General features: G+C 41.0%; 1 protein-coding gene across 1 annotated transcript in view; it reads left to right on the top strand.

The window, feature by feature from the left end:
* Positions 1-22,127, top strand: part of LOC126284201 (glycoprotein-N-acetylgalactosamine 3-beta-galactosyltransferase 1-like) — a 162,469-nt gene that overhangs the window by 43,740 nt on the left and 96,602 nt on the right. The window contains exon 2 of the mRNA XM_049982961.1: positions 9,844-10,035. Coding sequence (XP_049838918.1) covers positions 9,844-10,035 — 192 coding nt within the window. The remainder of the gene's footprint in view (positions 1-9,843; positions 10,036-22,127) is intronic.

Raw genomic sequence — 22,127 nt, 5'->3', positions numbered from 1 at the left:
TAATATAATAATGAACATATTACTAGCAACTTATTATTGGCACTCACCATAGTATTGAGCCCTGCACCTTTCTGAGCCTTTTTCTGAAATTACTGAAGGCATTTTATATCCGTCTTTGCAACTACAAGAAAATTCCGATTTTTGTCACCAAACGATTTTCGTTTTACCGAAATAAAATATCATCAGTAGTTTGTAATGAAAGATATTTACAATTTTGCTAGCTTTCTAGATCTAAATTCGGTTCGTTACAAAATATGTTGAATTTACTTACGGTATTATATACCCGATTTTCGCCCACATTAGGAAACGCATTTCGCTTGCACGTTGGTCCTGTTGTTTTCAGCCTGATTCTGTAATGCTTTGCAGAAAAACATATTTATTGATCTGCAACACGACGTGCTAGCAAACACCGTTTCCTCATGTGAACGGAAATCAGACACAAAATACCATAAATAAAAATAACATCTTTTGTAACGAAGTGCTTTTTGATCTAGAGAGCAAGCGAAATTGTAAATATGTTTCGTTACAGACCACTGATGACGCTCTATTTCAACGAAACGAAACACATTTAGTGACGAAAGTAGGCATTGTCACTTAGTTGCGTAGACGGATTTAAAGTACTGGTAATAAAGCGACTACGGATAATAAGGCCACACAAATGAAAAACTTTAATTCGAATTTTATTCATTAGATTTTATTACTCTTCGACTCACATCTCGAGTAATGTCTAGAAATGTTTCAGCCATCTATTTGTACGCAGTATCTTCCACATTCTTCTACTTGTAACGTTCATGTGTCAATTTCCTCAAACAGATTTCATGCTACAATTGTATACGTTTTACGATATGGGCATTGGTCCACTCCTTCACTATACTTGCGACGACTAGTCTTGTGTCACCTGAAAATTGCAGGGAAACTCACGTACGTTGCCCATCACGGAAATCCCCACGTGTGTACCCAGCTAGGGCGATTGTGTCCCAGTTCCGAGAACAGCAGATAACCGTCATCCGTGCATACACTAACGCACAAGCGGGGACGGCCGATTTTGCAGAATACGTCGGAAATATCCGTGACCCGATGCTAAAATCCGCTCGTGGGGGACCAGCCATTCTCTTCTGGTCTAAACTGCTTACTGTTCACACTCCAGACACATATTCTCACAAAAGACTTCACGATGGTTAAATTTACATTCGATGTTATGAAATACCTCTTTTTTAGAAACACCTTTCTCGCTATAGTCAATCTGCATTTTGTATCCTCGCTACTTCGGCAATCATCAGTTATTTTACTGCCCAAAAGCAAAACTGATCTACATTTAGTGTCTCACTTCTTAGTCTACTTCCTTCATCATCGCCTGATTTAATTCGGCTACGTTTCGTAACAAGTATGTTACTTTTTTTTATTTTCAACTTTTATCTCTTTTCAAGATGCTATCCGTTCCGTGCAACAACTCTTCCAATTCCTTTGCTGTCTCTGACAAAATTACAATGTCGCCAGCAAACTTTAAAGTTTTTATTGCTTCTCCATTAATTTTACGCAGCTTTCCAAATTTATCTTTGGTTTAGTTTACTGCTTGCTCAGTTTGCAGAATGCATAACGCCACAGCTAGGCTAAAACCCTGTCTCACAGCCTTCCCAATCACCACTTCCTACTCGTATCTTTTGACGCTTGTAACTGCTGTCTGGTTTCTGTAAAAGTGTCAAATAAATTTTCACTCCCTGTCTTTTATCTATGCTAGCTTCATAATTTCAAGATGTGTATTCCAGTCAACAACGTGTGCAATGGCGGCAGAAACCTTGTACTATGCTATAAATTGTATCACTTGGGTGTGTAACAGCAAGAAATGACAACAGCAAAAGAAATAAGTGCTCGAACACGTTGTAAACAAAGGAAGCAACACCACAACATAAAAAGCTTTATATAAAATGCTAAATAACGCAACATACAGTGACTGTCAGTCTGAAATAGACAGAAAACAGAGAAATAGAAAAATTGGTATTTTGCAGTTGAAAAGTTGTAGAATGCGCAATATAGAGAAAATTATCAGCATACACACATTTGACGCATGTGAACAAATATATAACAATATTATTTCCAAAATTAGTATCCTAGACCTAATTCTTTCAGCATAGTGTACGTCCAACTGATGACGTGCAACTTTTACTGTGTATTGTGTGTAAAACATCTGACACGTAACTATCGCTCCTTTGTACATGTAAACAAACACTCACATAACCTACACAAGAGGTTGACATATAACAATAATGTTTCAAAAAGGAAAAAACAGAAAATATTGCAGAAGATAGCACATAAAGCGCTGAAACATGATTGGATAATAAAAAAATCACAAAACAGTGTCTTCCATAAGGCAGAATTTCTCACCAGGTTTTCTTGGGAAGCAAGGAAAATAATAACTACAACATTCAAAAGATAATTATTTCTGCGCCAAGCTAGGTAGTTTCGTCGAAGCTCTTCAAAGAATTCCAGGACACAACCATCAATGTTCAAAAAACAATAGGCAGCATAAAATTTAACGAAGTATGTGTGGCCTATAAAATAATTCTCACCTTAGTAATTCTAGCCGTAAATAACATGGTACCTGCGTCACAACAAGCAAAATGTAAAGCTGAAATCATGTAGATAAAGCAAGAAATTTGGTGTCTGTATTCCAGAAACATTCACTGACTGTCTAGTTATACAGATTGCGTGCAAAGCTAGCAAACCATATAAAATATCCACATTTTTTGATGATATGCACAGATGCTATATTGTAAAGAAACAGTAAACTAACGACAAAAAAATCATCAAAGTGCTAAATCACACAGAGGTTAACTTTTCATAATTTCGGAATAATAGACACACCTTTCACAAACTACTGATTAAGCTAATGGGCATAAATTTATCTGAACAAGTAAGTAACCTGCTGAAACATAATAGTCTCCCACAAAACAATAGATAACATCATAACAGAAACTGTACACATTACGAAGCAACATATCCAAATTCAATATAAACCTAACCAGAGAACTAGTAGCTGTAGAAACAAAAAACGTAATCAAAGAAAACGAAACCACCAAAAAAGGAAACACGAACACAACTTGAGAAAAAAAACTACAGAAGACTGTAGAAGAAACCGCAGTAGGAAAATTACATTATCACAAAGGCTCACATTCGCAGCATAACTGTAATATTGCCCTGCTAAAAAAGAAAGAGTACATTGACCATTACGATGCATCCACAGCAACAACAATACAGAACTAACAAGTGATTCTTTAAACAGGTAGCAAACAAAGTTACAGGTATCTTTGAAAACTATAGAAACAATCTTCACATACGTACAGATTAAAACTGTGACACAGAAAAATCCCAAAGCCCTGCTCTGAGATCATTACACAAAATTCACAAACTAAACGTTCCCATTAGACCTGTTTTCAACTTCAGCAATGCACCAGCCTGCCAGATAGCCAAAAAGACACACACATTACTAGAGACGATATATGGATATACAAGAAACTGAAGCAATGAAAACATACCAAAGACGTTAGTCTCATTTGACATAATTTATAAGTACACACACATTCCAAGAGAAGAAAGTATCAGCTTCATAATAAGGCATCAATAGCTACAAGGAAACACATCTGCAACATACAAGAAATGTCAGCTAGGCTCAAGCTTATCACAGAAGAAAACAAATTTTAATCTGCACACGAAGAACTACCTGTACAATCCCCAATCAATAGCTTCTTCCCTGACATATTCTTGAATCACATAGAAAATGAACTATTTAACATAACTGTATAACTGACCAGCACAAAATAAAATTTTGGTGGGAACATGTAGTTATGTAACTTCATTAATACTCGAATGAAAGAACTGCATTATGACATAAACATTGTCCATCCAAAATTACAGTACACCACTGAGACAGAGGTGAAAGATTTATTGTCTTAGACCTCTCTATATAGAAAAGTAACAATAAACTTGAGTTAAAAATACAGAGGATGACCACAACCACTAGTACAATTGTCCAGAACCAATCCAATCATACTATAACACATAAGCAAATTTGTTTCAGATACTTACTATGAGGGTTGGGTAAGATTCATTACAACATTTCTTTTTCTTGCACATGCCATTCCACTTGGAAAATGCGTCATATAGAGATGAAAGAATGAGGTGGGAACTACATGTGTGAACACTAAAGAACACACCAACAATTTGCCTCACATGTTTATTGTGGTAGTGTGCAGGACTGTAATGGTTTCATGGTGCAAAACATTTGCACCTCAGCGCGCATGAAGTTGACATGACAAAACTGAGTCTAACGGTCCTCAAAGTAGTTCCCTACAATTTTCGGTACACGCTGCCAATGGTGTGGGAGGCACTGAATACCATCTGCATCTCCATTTGCCGCATCATGTCTGGTCCAGGTCAGCTGTTGTCGCACAGCATTGGTAATGTCTCCTCGTATTGCAAACCATCTACCACGTAGTGGTTCCTTTGCCTTTTGTATAACATAAAAGTCACAGTGCGCAAGTCAGGAGAGTATTCCAGCTGCTCTAATTCTTCCCATAGCCAGTACTGCATTTGCCACCATAGACATTCTGCCGTATGTGGTTTTGCGTTGCTGTGCAGTATGATTGCATTGTCCACAAAATGAGAAAGTTTCTCCCGAATACCACATTGTACCTGTTGCTCCACGAAGTCCCTGTAGTACTCTGTGCTCTCTATTCTTCCATGTGGAACAATACGGCACACAGTGACACCCATAATATTATACGTGATGATCACCATCAGTTACAAGGGGGAAGGATTCTGACAGATCTTTTGCCACATTGGTGACTAAGCATGTCGCCACTCCTAGGACTGCCTGAGTTCCGGTTCATATGCACTGGCCAAAAATTCATCGATGCTGATTATTCATGGCAGTAAGTGGTCTCCAGCGTGCTAGGTGGTCGGAGTATATTGCATATCGCATCGACTGCTGCACTTCATGAGGTACTTACCATGATGCAATTTTGTGCATTTGCAGCTCTGTCCGCAGTATCCTGTGTATGGTGCGCTTCTATTTCCACCATCTAACTCCTGTAGCATCAATCATCTGTCTTCCTCTAGAAGTTGCTGGATGTCAACATACGCCACCTCGGTACGCACACTGTGACAATTCATCTCGAGCGTTGCTGATCACCGCTTGCCAAATGTTCTTGCTGAAACCACCCACTATGCTGCTGTACTTTTGCCTCAACCCTCGTACACAGACTGAGCGAACAAACATGACTACATAAAAGAACTAAATACAGGGCGTATCAAAATGAATCATCCGATTTTAAAAAGACCATAACTATATGTTATTTGAGATATGTGCTTGAACAGCGTACTGTTGGAAAGAGCAAACTCCCGAAGTTTACATGGTTCCCTCTAGGTAACAGCAGTGTGCGTCCATATCAGTTCTAGTGAAAATGGTGTAGGGACAACAGAAAGCGTTTTGTGTTCTACGTTTTCGGCAGTGAGGGTGAGTAATAATTGTTCAGCGTGACTTTCGTACTAGGAATGGTGTGGTTCCTCCTACAACACAGATCATTAGACGATGGTATGAACAATTTCGAGAAACAGGTTGTTTGTGTAAAGGCAAATGGCCGGGCAGTCGCGAGTGTCTGGCATATACCTCGAAGGCATCCGCCATAGTTTCACAAAAAGTACGAAGAAATCCGTTCGCCGTGCAACTCGACATACTCCCCGATGTTCGTCTGGCGTGTGTTGCGTCGACGTTTACACATGAAACCATACAAAATTCGGCTACTGAAAGCTCTTCGTGAAGATGACAAACAAAAACGTGTGGAGTTTTGTAATTTCGTTCATGGCATGATGGAGGATGACATTCTCTTCCACATTTAGTGTTTAGTGACGTGGCAACTTTCCATTTAAATGGAAAGGCGAACCGGCATAATACGAGCATATGGGGAACGGAACAAACACATGAAGTTGTACAACATGAGAGGGACTCTCCAAAATTTAATGTATTGGTTAAAAACAGTCTTGGTTGCAATTTTAGTTTTTTATTTTTTAACGACGCGTTTCGTCTTATTTAGGCATCTTCAGGTTATCTACATAGAAAACAGAGAACAAATACATTTATTTAAGAATCGCGATCGCGTTGTGCAGTGTGTTCTGTGAACATCTCAAATATCAACAACACTTTAAAATTACGTGCCACCTTCTTTACATACACTAACCGGAATATATGGACATCACATAGCTAAGCAACACGTGAAATGGTCCCTTTGTTCATGTAAATACCTTTTAGCAAAAATTTCTAATCACGTGCACAAGAGGTTAACAGGCAATAAGCATTTTTCAGAAGGAAAGTAATAAAGAAAGCACATCGTAATGTTGCACACAAAGTGAACAAAAGATGATTGTGTCTCAGACTCTATAAACTTAGGCTTGCCTTTCTTTTACCAATTTTGTAAGATAAATCGTAGTCAGTATTCTCTCACATGTTTCTACATCTTTCTCGAGGATTTTTTTTACCAATTTTTCCATTCTTCTGTATATAAATCGTGTCAGTATTTTGCGGCCGTAACTTACCGAACTGATAATTCGGCAATATTCACACATGTCAGCCCCTCCCTTCTTTGCAACTGGAATTATTATATTTTCTTGACGTCTGGTGGGTATTTCGCTTCTTATACCTAGCACAAAATGCAGAATGGTTATGTCATGGTTGGCTCTCTCTCCAGAGTATCTCAGTTATCCTGAGGTACTGTCTTCTTGTTTCTCCTTAGGTCTTCAGCGCTCTGCCAAATTTTTCTTGTAGTATGGTATCGCCCATCTCATTTTCGTATACTTCCTTTTATCTTCCTATAACACTGGGGTTTGGGAATATTATTTAGATGCGCACTGAGCAATAAAGACTCGTAACATTATTTGTAAGTTCATATTAAACTAAAAAGTAAGTAAAAGCAAAGTACATCTTTACTAATGATAATATAAATTACTGTAACACAGAGAGCAAATGAAATTTATACTACAACTGTTTAAATTTCTAAAAGTGTCCTACTACATGTAGTAAGTAGAAACTTAACAAACACTTCTGTCTTTACAGTCTATTCATTGACATAACAAATTTCGCACACCATACCATCAGTACAGAAACACAACAACATAACATTCTGTGAGTGAGTGACAATAGTGTAACTACTATTAAGCAGCACAAAGTATCACTTTCACTGTTAATCAAATCAACATGCAAAACCATTAACCTTCTTTCAATATGGCAGCACGAACTTCTGAACAGATTGCTTATTTCTGTCAGCACATATCACATATTAGTTTGTTACTGTATTAAATTTCTCACTATACCTAAATTGTCACTAGACACAGTCTAAAATTTAACTTTGAAAACACTAGGTTCCAATGAAAGCATGAACACATTTAATCCACCTCACTGATATTCAGAATCATTCAACTTATACCTTTTCACCAGTGAAAATGTAATATTGAAGATGACAGAAGACTGTTTTCAATATATCATTTTGAAATATGCGTAAGTCTTGTATCTCATTTCGGTAAAGATATCGATTCTGCCACAAAAGATGACAACGTTATTGAGTCAAAGAGGTGGCAGATCACGGCACATTAGGATATGAGGCGCTCGTGGTGACGCACCCAGTCCCTCCATCTACATACATCAAAAAAAGTTTTGCATCACCTCGGTTCTGAGAGTTCTGGAACCTATACAGAAAATTGGAATAGAGATCAACATAAACATCATTTCTGCCATTTTTATTGCTCATAAAAACCACACACTGTATATTGTACCACCATACAGTGACACCTTCAGAGGTGGTGGTCCAGATTGCTGTACACACCGTTACCTCTAGTACCCAGCAGCACGCCTTCTTGCATTGACGCATTCGTCGTGGCATACTATCCACAAGTTCATCAAGTCACTGTAAGTCCAGATTGTCTCACTTCTCAACGGCAATTCGGCGTAGATCCCACAGAGTGATTAGTGTGCTGCTTTGTCGATAAACATCCCTTTTCAATCTATCCAAGACATGTTCGATAGGGTTCATGTCTGGAGAACATGCTGGCCACTCTAAACGAGGAATGTCGTTGTTCTGAAGGAAGTCATTCACAATATGTGCACGATGGGGGCGCGGGCTGCCGTCCATGAAGACGAATGCCTCGCCAACATGCTGCTGACTTGGTTGCAGTATCGGTCAGATGATGGCATTCACGTATGTACAGCAGTTACGGCGCCTTCCATGACCACCAGCGGAGTACGTCCGCCTCACATGGTGTCATCCCAAAACAACAGGGAACCTTCACCTTGCTGCACACGCTGGACCGTGTATCTAAAGCGTTCAGTCTGACCTGGTCGCCTCCAAACACATCTCCGACGATTGTACGGTTGAAGGCATTGCCGACACTCATAAGTGAAGAGAACGTGATGCCAATTATGAGCGTTCCATTCAGATGTTGTTGGGCCCAGCTGTACTGCGCTACATGGTGTCGTGGTTGCAAAGACGGACCTCGCCATGGGTGTCGGGAGTGAAGGTGTGCATCATGCAGCCTATTGTGCACAGTTTTTTTGTCATAACGCGACGTCCTGTGTCTGCTCAAAAAGTATTATTCAACATGGTGGCGTTGCCGTCAGTGTTCCTACGAGCCATAATCCGCAGTTAGCGGTCATCCACTACAGTAGTAGCCCTTAGGCGGCCTGAGCGTTGCATGTCTCCCTGTATCTCCTCCATGTCCGAACAACATCTCTTTGGTTCACTACGAGACACCTGGATACTTCCCTCGTTGAAAGCCCTTCATGGCAGAAAGTAACAATGTCCTTCATGGCACAAAGTTACAATGCGGACGCGATCGAGCCGCGGTATTGACCGTCTTGGCATGGTTGAACTACAGAAAACACGAGCTGTGTACCTCCTTCTTGGAGGAATGACTGGAACTGATCGGCTGTCGGACCTCCACCATCTAGTAGGCGCTGCTCATGCATGGTTGTTTACATCTTTGGGCGGGTTTAGTGACATCTCTGATCAGTCAAACGGACTGTGTCTGTGATACAACATACACAGTCAGCGTTTATCCTCAGGAGTTCTGGGAAGTGGGGTGATGTTAAACTTTTTTTGATGTGTGTATTAGAAGATGCAGTTGTAAGCAGCAGTCTAGTGCTCCACTATCATACATTCAGTATAGCCACCATTGTTGTGCCCCTCCCATCTCTTTCTTTCTCCTCTCCATCACAGCTTCGAATTTTACCATTCTTTTTCTCTTCCTCTAACCTATCTACCTCTTATATATCTCTTTCACCCCATTCTATCGTCTTATGTCTCTGCTCGATGAGAATAACTCACAAGCTGCAAGAATATAACGAGAAAATTCCCAACTAACAATAGGACTGACATTCACAAAAGAAAAGTATGTTTACTTTCATATACATAGTCACTATCATTATCATTATTATTATTATTATTATTATTATTATCATTATTATTCTTGATTGTTATAATTATTTTTATTGTTATAATTATCATTGTACTACTGTTATAATCTCAATTTTTTGTTTAACATCAATACTGCATAATACGTTAAAGTCCTTAATGTTATTTAGAAACTGTAACTCGTTCAATCTGAGTATGCCTGGTTAGGTGTAAGAGAGGGCCTGAAGGCCCTAATCTTGCCAGGTAAAATAAATGCATAAATAAATAAATAAATAAATAAAATAATGGTTAAGCTCTTTTAACACAAGGGCAGTAATGGTCATTAGGCCTCAACATTTCTAGTTTTCCAACTGTGGGATGATGAGAGCAGTGGGGAATGTGATTGCAGTGTGGTGCGGCCGGCTGTTGGCGACCTTCTTATCTGGTGTGGTGCTGGGCTTTATGGTGGCCACACTCGACTTCCAGAGTTCATCGCTGTGGCTGCAGACAGCTACCATCGGCAGCTACGAGTACAAGCTGGTCGCCTCAGATGTCCTACCGAGTGCGAAGCGCTTTGTCCCTACGGCTTGGCGCAATCCAGGTGAGTGCTGTCATTCGGAACACGACCGCTCTCATATTTGAGCATCTGAGCCCAGTTCCTCATTTACACTGCTGGCCACTGAAATTTCACTAAACTTTACACAGGGTGCTTTGGCACGATTATGATGCTCTGCATTTTTAATCATGCGAATAGCACTTTGACTGTCAACTCGTAGTGTAGCTATGAGGCGATCAACTTTTCCCTCTGAATTCTGCTTCAACGGAAAAACCAACTTGCATCCGATTGCCTTGCGATTGTTTGGTAATGGTACCAGAGCTAAAGTTTTGTGCTTCTTCAAAGATGTCATTTACTCTTCTATTGATTGCTTCAACTCTGATGACTCTTCCAATGCCATTACTTCTTCAAAATTTGATGTTCAGAGACAATGGCAGAATAGGCTCTATCTTGGTTTCGAAAACGAGCGGGTGCTTTAGATCGATCTGTCGGCTTCACCTTGTCATATCCTTTGACTTGTTTGCAAGCATCATCCTCTTCATATTCCTCTTGAACATCTTCTGCAGCATCGTCCCCCAGGTAAAATTCGGCATATCCCTATCCCACGTAACCATTGGTTTCTTCTTCATTGAAAGAGACACTGCAGGAGATTATAATTTTCTTTGACTGAGGATTGAAGAAACGATAATTAGCACCATACCCATCAAGCCAACCATGATAGATCTTCGATTTACTATCCCATTTCGATCTAAACTGATAAGGAACGTGTACATATGCACCTGATCCAGACTTCCTCATGTGTTTTAAAGATGGTCTTCCAAAGTTTATTTCGCACGGACTAACATTAGTGTTTGCTTTACATAGTCCTCGATTTAAGATGTGTGCAGCACAATTTACTACCTCTGTCCACAATTCTTGAAGTAAGTGTGTAGACAATAAAAAAATGGCTCTGAGCACTATGGTACTTAACTTCTGAGATTAGTCCCCTAGAACTTAGAACTACTTAAACCTAACTAACCTAAGGACATCACACACATCCATAACCGCGGCAGGATTCGAACCTATGACCGTAGCGGTCGCGCGGTTCCAGAATGTAGCACCTAGAACCGCTCGGCCACTAAGGCTGGCTGTAGTCAATAAATAGTGCGTACACACTCAACAATTGTCATGTTTTCTCGCTTAATTCGGCCATCATGCTGCAGTGTATAGGGACTTGTGGTCTCATGTTGTATTCCATTTTGCTTGAAATAATCTTCAAATTACTTATTTATGAATTCGGTTCCATTGCCACTTCTCAGAACTCTGGTTTTGTTTCCGGTTTGTCTTTCAATCAGTCTCTGAAATTCCAAAAACACAGGGAAAGTATCATGTTCACCTTTAACAAAATACACACATGTGTATAGAAGTTGAATCGTCCTTGAATACTATGTACGCATGTTTCTCATCCATTCACTCAGATCTGTATGAATAAATTCTCCAGGAACTTTGATCGTGATACCAAATTTGAATTAAACGATTTTCACTTTGTAAGTAGGTTGTTTAGGTTTTCTTATTGGTAACGCCACATAGCGCTCTGTATGAAAAATCACTGGCTGTGCCGTGTGCAGTGTGTGGCTGGTTTGCATTGTTGTCTGCCATTGTAGTGTTGGGCAGCGGCAGCTGGATGCTAACAGCGCGTAGCGTTGCGCAGTTGGAGGTGAGCCACCAGCAGTGGTGGACGTGGGGAGAGAGATGGCGGAGTTTTGAAATTTGTAAGAATTGGTGTCATGAACTGATATATATATTATGACTATAAAGGTAAATACATTGTTTGTTCTGTATTAAAATGTTTCATTTGCTAACTGTGCCTATCAGTAGTTAGTGACTTCTGTAGTTTGAATCTTTTAGTTAGCTGGCAGTAGTGGCGCTCGCTGTATTGCAGTAGTTCGAGTAACGAAGATTTTTGTGAAACATATAGGTTAATGTTAGTCAGGGCCATTCTTTCGTAGGGATTTTTGAAAGTCAGATTGCGTTGAGCTAAAAACTATTGTGTGTCAGTTTAAGCACAGTTGTGTACAATTGTTCTAAGGGGACGTTTCAACTTCATTTTACCACACTGACGTGGTTCACAAGAAAGATCTTCATCTTTCTTCATTTTAAACCTGGAATTAAATTCATGTCAGCGACATTCTTCAGACCTTTGAAATGGATATGTCCAACTCTCTCATGTCAGTTCATTGTGGAATTCAAGGAAGCAGAATCTGCCTGTAATGCATCTGGGCGTTTAAACAATACTTGATAACACTCAAAAAATGGTTTAAATGGCTCTGAGCACTATGGGACTTAACATCTGAGGTCATCAGTCCCCTAGAACTTAGAACTACTTAAACCTAATTAAACTAAGGACATCACGCACATCCATGCCCGAGGCAGGATTCGGACCTGCGACCATAACGGTCACGCGGTTCCAGATTGTAGTTCCTAGAACCGCCGTCCACACCGGCCGGCTGGATAACACTGATTGTCCATTTGAATCCTTGCTGCCACTATATTTAAATTGCGAACTTCAGTTCCCTTGTCGTCAAAAATAACTTTTATTCCTCTTTTTGTGACAGCTCACACTGAAAATAAATGTTTCTTCGGCTTCGCAATGTATAATGTGTTTTCCAAAGTGCGAGATTGTCATTTTCTCTCAACTAAAGAAAATTTTTCAATAGATCCGATTCCTTCCGCTTTAACAATCGAGTTGTCTCCAATTTGAACGTAGGAGTCATCAGAATGAATACGCTTAAAAGCGTGACGTCGTAAGTCCTGTCGCAGCAGTATCAGCTAATCAAACATTTTCGCAACGTGAAGCAAAAACATTTGCTTGTTCTGCATTTAAAACCTGCTCAGAAGTATTAGTCTTCAAGCTGAGTTTTGCTAAAAGTTTTCTGCACTGTTATTTAAAATAACCCCTTTTGTGACAGTAACAATATTCAACATATTATCTACTAGCCGTATTAGACAAATATTTATTCACTGAATTCAACCTACTTGTTTAGTCTACATTAACTGCTGCGAATGCTGTTGACATTTCATCACATTATAAAAAACCCTGTTCCTCTTTCAATAATCTTGAAGTCAAATTATCGAACGCTTGTTGATCTTCACCACACGAATCCTACACAGTCGAAAAATTTTAAAATTTTGCTGACACACTACTAAAAATGTAAGCCATTTTGTCAGCTTCTGTTACAGGTTCACCAATATCAGCTAATGCTTATGCTAAAGATTCAATTTCATTGGTGCGTTGTGCGATGGTGTCTATTGGTGGCTTTCCGTAATCAAAAAACTTCTGCTTAAGGGCCACTGCATATACCAAAGTCAATATGACTGATGCGTTGGGCGATTATGTAAGTTGGTGACGTTCTGTAATCAGAAAACTTCTGCTTCAGGGCCATTTTATTAATAGCATTTCGCTGTCCTTTAATAGTCTTAGTCTGCCTCATAGTTCAGCAGCATTTCCGCATGTCATGACCATTCCATTTGGTCATATTCTGTCGCAATAGATAATATGAGAATCATCTTCGCATTTAAGTCGTCCCAGTCTATTTGACTTTCACCAACGTTACTTTGCGTTGGTTACATCCCACAACGTCAAGAACTTTTGCAGCACGAAAAATAATTTGCAACAGATATTTCTACAGCTGTAAATTCTTAAAATCAGCTTTCTGGAAATTGTAACTTTTCAATTTATCCATCTTCATGCTAATTTGAGCGTAGATCAAAATTTTAGTAGCTACTTAGTTCAAAACCACAATGAAGGTTTTTCACCAAGACCAAGGAAATACAACGGTTCCAGAACTTGAGCGTCAAAACTTAAACGTCGCGCTTCACTCAAATAAATGTACGCCCCCGGCATCTGAATGGCCAGCGTGACGGATTGTCAATCCTCTGTGCACGGGTTCGATTCCCAGCTGGGTCGGGGAATTTTCCCCGCCCAGGGACTGGGTGTTGTACTGTCCTCATCATCGTCCTATCATCCTCATCGACTGCACGTCGCCGAAGCGGTGTCAAATTGAAAGACCGGAACCCGGCGAACGGTCTACCCGACGGGGGGCCCTAGCCATGCGAAATAAATAAATAATAAATAAAAGTCCGATCGAAAGCAGTGAATTTACAAAACGGATATGTTAACGATTGCTTATACCTGTAAACTGTTGAGTGTAATTATATTTTGAAGAAAAACAGAAAGGAGAATTTACTCGAAGTCAAATAACAAAACACGCCTTTTATTAGAAACAAAAGTGACATAGCAACCACGACGTCAAATCAAACTAATGTCACAGATCACGACTGTGGACGGATCGACAAACATCTGTGGCCACAGTCTAAAAATACGAATACTGAAAACAAGGTACTCTATACCATGAGCTGTTGTTAACATAACATATACGGTTCACAGAAGTAGAATCATAATCCTATGATCGAAAATACACTACTGGAAATTGAAATAAGAACACCGTGAATTCATTGTCCCAGGAAGGGGAAACTTTATTGACACATTCCTGGGGTCAGATACATCACATGATCACACTGACAGAACCACAGGCACATAGACACAGGCAACAGAGCATGCACAATGTCGGCACTAGTACAGTGTATATCCACCTTTCGCAGCAATGCAGGCTGCTATTCTCCCATGGAGACGATCGTAGAGATGCTGGATGTAGTGCTGTGGAACGGCTTGCCATGCCATTTCCACCTGGCGCCTCAGTTGGACCAGCGTTCGTGCTGGACGTGCAGACCGCGTGATATGACGCTTCATCCAGTCCCAAACATGCTCAATGGGGGACAGATCCGGAGATCTCGCTGGCCAGGGTAGTTGACTTACACCTTCTAGAGCACTTTGGGTGGCACAGGATACATGCGGACGTGCATTGTCCTGTTGGAACAGCAAGTTCCCTTGCCGCTCTAGGAATGGTAGAGCGATGGATTCGATGACGGTTTGGATGTACCGTGCACTATTCAGTGTCCCCTCGACGATCACCAGAGGTGTACGGCCAGTGTAGGAGATCACTCCCCACACCATGATGCCGGGTGTTGGCCCTGTGTGCCTCGGTCGTATGCAGTCCTGATTGTGGCCCTCACCTGCAAGGCGCCAAACACGCATACGACCATCATTGGCACCAAGGCAGAAGCGACTCTCATCGCTGAAGACGATACGTCTCCATTCGTCCCTCCATTCACGCCTGTCGCGACACCACTGGAGGCGGGCTGCACGATGTTGGGGCGTGAGCGGAAGACGGCCTAACGGTGTGCGGGACCGTAGCCCAGCTTCATGGAGACGGTTGCGAATGGTCCTCGCCGATACTCATCGCTGAAGACGACACGTCTCCATTCGTCCCTCCATTCACGCCTGTCGCTACACCACTGGAGGCCGGCTACACGATGTTGGGGCGTGAGCGGAAGACGGCCTAACGGTGTGCGGGACCGTAGCCCAGCTTCATGGAGACGGTTGCGAATGGTCCTCGCCGATACCCCAGGAGCAACAGTGTCCCTAATTTGCTGGGAAGTGGCGGTGCGGTCCCCTACGGCACTGCGTAGGATCCTACGGTCTTGGCGTGCATCCGTGCGTCGCTGCGGTCCGGTCCCAGGTCGACGGGCACGTGCACCTTCCGCCGACCACTGGCGACAACATCGTTGTACTGTGGAGACCTCACGCCCCACGTGTTGAGCAATTCGGCGGTACGTCCACCCGGCCTCCCGCATGCCCACTATACGCCGTCGCTCAAAGTCCGTCAACTGCACATACGGTTCACGTCCACACTGTCGCGGCATGCTACCAGTGTTAAAGACTGCGATGGAGCTCCGTATGCCACGGCAAACTGGCTGACACTGACGGCGGCGGTGCACAAATGCTGCGCAGCTAGCGCCATTCGACGGCCAACACCGCGGTTCCTGGTGTGTCCGCTGTGCCGTGCGTGTGATCATTGCTTGTACAGCCCTCTCGCAGTGTCCGGAGCAAGTATGGTGGGTCTGACACACCGGTGTCAATGTGTTCTTTTTTTCCATTTCCAGGAGTGTAGCTTAAGATGGGAGATGATGTATTCAAGTTCAAAAGGAACTAATCAGGAGTATATCCACGTGCTTAGCTCGAACGTTGTAATGCTCCACATGACAGCGCGGTTGAAACAATTTTAAGAACCAATGGGAGTTTCGTGAGCATTTGTCGTAGACTGTGACGGAGTAATTATATTGGCGCCGATATAAGCTAAGTACACTGGCAGCTTTGTGCTAGTATCAAAGATTCTTCCTTAACTAGACCTAAATGTCCAGTACACACATATGCATCAGTGCTGTGCGGTTTTAGTTAGTAGTAATTCAATAAAGCTGTTGTACTGTATCAATGTTCAGCTACTTGCTCAACTGTCAGTTGGACGACAGTATAATAAAAAGTTCACAAGTTATATTGTCTCTTTCTGTCTTTCTATTTGTACAAGGTATCGACTTGACACTTTTGGAATTGTGGATGAAAATATTTATAATCGGTGACGTAGCGTATATCCGGCACGCTCGTTGTACCGGCTCATATACGCTAACAATCATCAATGTTGCTGCGTAGGCAAATTAATTCAGAGTAAAGGTACTAGGTTAGGTTGTAACAATTTGCTTATGTTGTCAACATACACGGCTAGTTCAAAAATATTGTTGCCGTGAGAGACACCATATAATCACCTATGTAACTATGCTGTTAATCTCAATGTTACGTAAATTCGCAATTAAACACTAACCTTTTATACTGTCAATTATGATTTGAATAATATTTACAGCAGTGAAAGCAAGCTTTTCACTACTCAGCGCTTTACTCATAAGCAAGTCTGAACCTCATATTATTATTTTTATTTATTATATTTGCATTTATCGCGTATATTTAATGAAAAATTTTCTGCAAAAAATATTTTCTTTTCGTGACAGCAAAAGTATTTAATTTATTTTTTCTTGTTATCTTGTGTGTGCAGCCCGAAAATCGTGTGATTATATTTCACGCAATGACTGCCAGTGCACCATTACGACAAAAGAAATGACGATGACCAAAGTTAAAACTTTAATTCTATCGATAATTAATTATTTCAATTTAATTACATTCACACGGAGGGGTACGTATAAAATGAGATTAAAAGAAACAAATACTTTTTATACATATGTTGTGAAAAAACTTATGTACAATTAGCAAAATCGCGAGTTCAGAAAAAAACGCGTAGAAATGCATCTAATAGGCTCGAGAGCTGACGCGAGAGTACTGTTGCACAGAAATATATTTATTATTAATATTTTTACATTCAAAACACGTAAAGATGTAGAGTTTTCTCATTCCAAAATTATATTTCATCATTGATAGCACATTTGCATACATACACACGCATATTTTTATTCGTTATTGACACAGTTCACTTGTGGTTACCGTAACATTTCACTACGATTTTTAGATGGATTTCCAGGGGACGGTACAACGACCCCTAGAAAAGTTAAAATCATGCTTGTGGCACAGTTCCTGGATTTAAGTTTACACTCAACAGTCACTTCATAAAATTTATGCAGAATCAATGAGTTATTATCAATAATTTACTTTTTCACAGAAGACCATTCAGAATTATTATATGAATATCATTTCGTTACATTTTGTCACTCACATTTCCTTGACTAATACAGCTATCTTGCCACTTACTATACCGTCACGAATGCCGTTAGTTCGAAATTAAATTAACAGGTTGCCAGGGATTAGAATACTTTTCTTTTCCGTTTGGCGAGACCCAAGGGAAACCCGGGAGGAACACCTCAGACTAATTTATCTGACTTTCGCAGCATGACAGTTAAAATCAGTAATACACATGAGAATATATTAATTTCTAAAGCTACAGGGATGCACAATTGCATTTTTATGAAGCATTAATTAAAATTGTTTAACCGTTCAGTGCCCCCTGGCACAGTAATGGATAATTATATTTGGATTAACGAGTCATAAAATTTTTGAAATTATTATTTGCACAACAGCAAGTTATATAGTTCATTTGCACAGTAATATGCAATTAAAGTTTGATTAACGTGGCAAAAAATTTGTTGAAGTGTTCAGTGTTCTCTGGCACAATGTAGTTTGTTTTACAAGTTTTATCGCTGTTGTGTTTTTGGTGTGATAGTAATGCTCAAATTGTCACATAATATAATTCATTGCTGTCAGTTCGTTATATACTAGAGTTATTCATTAACAACACGTTCTCAAATCTCGACTTTGGCTGTGTCGTCGGCATGCGGCATCGATTATCTGGAAGCAGTAGTCGGCCCCTGTTTGTGGTTGAGTCCGCCTGGACAGCGAATGCGCAGTGAGCAGCCGTTGGCAGTGAGTGTGAAGTCATTAACACAGCATGTAGACCGGCTGCAAAAGCTCATCGCTGCTTCCTGTTGACCTTGAAAAGAGCTCATCCGGAACCGCGCGAACATGAAAATTGCCAAAACGGCATCAGAATTTCTTTATGACTCAGTGTCCGCTGGAAAAATCTCACACAGATTACTAGACTGTTAGTGTCACACAAAAATGTTTATCACATCTGTTTGTGAAGTTTTTACAGGGTGTTTCAAAAATGACCAGTATGTTTGAAACGGCAATGCAAACTAAACGAGCAGCGATGGAAATACACCGTTTGTTTCAATATGCTTGGGACAACAGTACATTTTCAGGCAGACAAACTTTCGAAATTACAGTAGTTACAATTGTCAACAACAGATGGCGCTGCAGTCTGGGAAACTCTATAGTACGATATTTTCCACATATCCACCATGCGTAGCAATAATATGGCGTAGTCTCTGAATGAAATTACCCGAAACCTTTGATAATGTGTCTGGCGGAATGGCTTCACATGCAGATGAGATGTACTGCTTCAGCTGTTCAATTGTTTCTGGATTCTGGCGGTACACCTGGTCTTTCAAGTGTCCCCACAGAAAGAAGTCACAGGGGTTCATGTCTGGCGAATAGGGAGGCCAATCCACGTCGCCTCCTGTATGTTTCGGATAGCCCAAAGCAATCACACGATCATCGAAATATTCATTCAGGAAATTAAAGACGTCGGCCGTGCGATGTGGCCGGGTACCATCTCGCATAAACCATGAGGTGTTCGCAGTGTCGTCTAAGGCAGTTTGTACCGCCACAAACTCACGAAGAATGTCCAGATAGCGTGATGCAGTAATCGTTTCAGATCTGAAAAATGGGCCAATGATTCCTTTGGAAGAAATGGCGGCCCAGACCAGTACTTTTTGAGGATGCAGGGACGATGGGACTGCAACATGGGGCTTTTCAGTTCCCCATATGCGCCAATTCTGTTTATTGACGAAGCCCTCCAGGTAAAAATAAGCTTCGTCAGTAAACCAAATGCTGCCCACATGCATATCGCCGTCATCAATCCTGTGCACTATATCGTTAGCGAATGTCTCTCGTGCAGCAATGGTAGCGGCGCTGAGGGGTTGCCGCGTTTCAATTTTGTATGGATAGAGGTGTAAACTCTGGCGCATGAGACGATACGTGGACGTTGGCGTCATTTGGACCGCAGCTGCAACACGGCGAACGGAAACCCGAGGCCGCTGTTGGATCACCTGCTGCACTAGCTGCGCGTTGCCTTCTGTGGTTGCCGTACGCGGTCGCCCTACCTTTCCAGCACATTCATCCGTCACGTTCCCAGTCCGTTGAAATTTTTCAAACAGATCCTTTATTCTATCGCTTTTCGGTCCTTTGGTTACATTAAACCTCCGTTGAAAACTTCGTCTTGTTGCAACAAGACTGTGTTCTAGGCGGTGGAATTCCAACACCAGAAAAATCCTCTGTTCTAAGGAATAAACCATGTTGTCCACAGCACACTTGCACGTTGTGAACAGCACACTCTTACCGCAGAAAGACGACGTACAGAATGGCGCACCCACAGACTGCGTTGTCTTCTATATCTTTCACATCACTTGCAGCGCCATCTGTTGTTGAAAATTGTAACCACTGTAATTTCGAAAGTTTTTCCGCCTGAAAATGTACTGTTGTCCCAAGCATATTGCGACAAACGGTGTATTTCTATCGCTGCTCGTTTAGTTTTTATTGCCGTTTCAAATATACCGGTCATTTTTGAAACACCCTGTATGTTGTTTGTCAGGGTTCTATATACATATAGAGCACCAGTAGGATCCAGTTCATGGAATTTGCTGACGTGTTTAAAACTAGTTATTGCACCGAACACAATGATCATCAGTTTCACAGTTTTGATTGTCTCTATGGAAATTATTTCAAAATCATCTACGTATAACATAACCTTGTCTAAGAGTCCTGGAGCCTAGTACAGTATCCAATCAGGATTTATATGCGTCGGGACAACCGGGTAAAGCCCCGGTAACTTTTGCATCCGGCTGAAAACCGGGAAAAACACGGGAATTTTTTAAAATTCTGGGAATTTTGCAATGTTTCACTTTTCAGTTAAATGTTTGTAATTTTGACTGATAAGAACTGATACTGTAACAAAGAATTCAGCCCGCTACTGCAGAACAATACTGCAGCAATAAAACTTTTTCAACAACGGAACACATATAAGCGGCAGCCAACAGCAAAATGTGTCAAAGGCTGTAGGACGGAGACTGTGCAATACTTCCTGACAACGAATCGCTTCCGATGAGAGTGACATCACAACGGTTTACGTTAGGTTCGTTTGAACAGTTGTCATCGGGATCATGCGCACACGCAGTTCAGTTGCGTATGAGCACTACCTGCTCGCACTTACTAGCTGTATCACCAGTGGCAACAAACAACCAGATGCTACCCGGAAAATTTTTTCTTATGCTCCCAAACTGCCAGATTTGCGCATGCGCAGAGCAATGTGAGTTGTAGGGGGTACGGAGGCAGTCTCCGTGTGACACGTGTGAACGTTTAGTGATTTTGCTGTTTACTCTTCATTTGCAGTTCTCAAGTCAAATGAAAACAAAACAGATTTCTGTGGCCAGACTTCAAGAAGAATATAATAATTACAATCCCAAAGAAAGCAGGTGTTGACAGATGTGAAAATTACCGAACTATCAGTTTAATAAGTCACAGCTGCAAAATACTAACCGCGAATTCTTTACAGACGAATGGAAAAACTGGTAGAAGCGGACCTCGGGGAAGATCAGTTTGGCTTCCGTAGAAATGTAGGAACACGTGAGGCAATACTAACCTTACGACTTATCTTAGAAGCTAGATTAAGGAAGGGCAAACCTACGTTTCTAGCATTTGTAGACTTAGAGAAAGCTTTTGACAATGTTGATTGGAATACCCTCTTTCAAATTCTGAAGGTGGTAGGGGTAAAATACAGGGAGCGAAAGGCTATTTACAATTTGTACAGAAACCAGATGGCAGTTATAAGAGTCGAGGGGCATGAAAGGGAAGCAGTGGTTGGGAAAGGAGTGAGACAGGGTTGTAGCCTCACCCCAGTGTTATTCAATCTGTATATTGAGCAAGCAGTAAAGGAAACAAAATAAAAATTCGGAGTAGGTATTAAAATTCATGGAGAAGAAATAAAAACTTTGAGGTTCGCCGATGACATTGTAACACTGTCAGAGACAGCAAAGGACTTGGAAGAGCAGTTGAACGGAATGGATAGTGTCTTGAAAGGAGGATATAAGATGAACATCAACAAAAGCAAAACGAGGATAATGGAATGTAGTCGAATTAAGTCGGGTGATGCTGAGGGAATTAGATTAGGTGATGGGACACTTAAAGTAGTAAAGGAGTTTTGCTATTTGGGGAGTAAAATAACTGATGATGGTCGAAGTAGAGAGGATATAAAATGTAGACTGACAATGGCAAGGAAAGCGTTTCTGAAGAAGAGAAATTTGTTAACATCGAGTATATATTTAAGTGTCAGGAAGTCGTTTCTGAAAGTATTTGTATGGAGTGTAGCCATGTATGGAAGTGAAACATGGACGATAAATAAATACACTCCTGGAAATTGAAATAAGAACACCGTGAATTCATTGTCCCAGGAAGGGGAAACTTTATTGACACATTCCTGGGGTCAGATACATCACATGATCACACTGACAGAACCACAGGCACATAGACACAGGCAACAGAGCATGCACAATGTCGGCACTAGTACGGTGTATATCCACCTTTC

This window comes from Schistocerca gregaria, chromosome 8, assembly GCF_023897955.1.
Source record: "Schistocerca gregaria isolate iqSchGreg1 chromosome 8, iqSchGreg1.2, whole genome shotgun sequence".
Lineage (NCBI taxonomy): Eukaryota > Metazoa > Arthropoda > Insecta > Orthoptera > Acrididae > Schistocerca > Schistocerca gregaria.
This window is presented reverse-complemented; position numbering and strand designations above follow the sequence as displayed.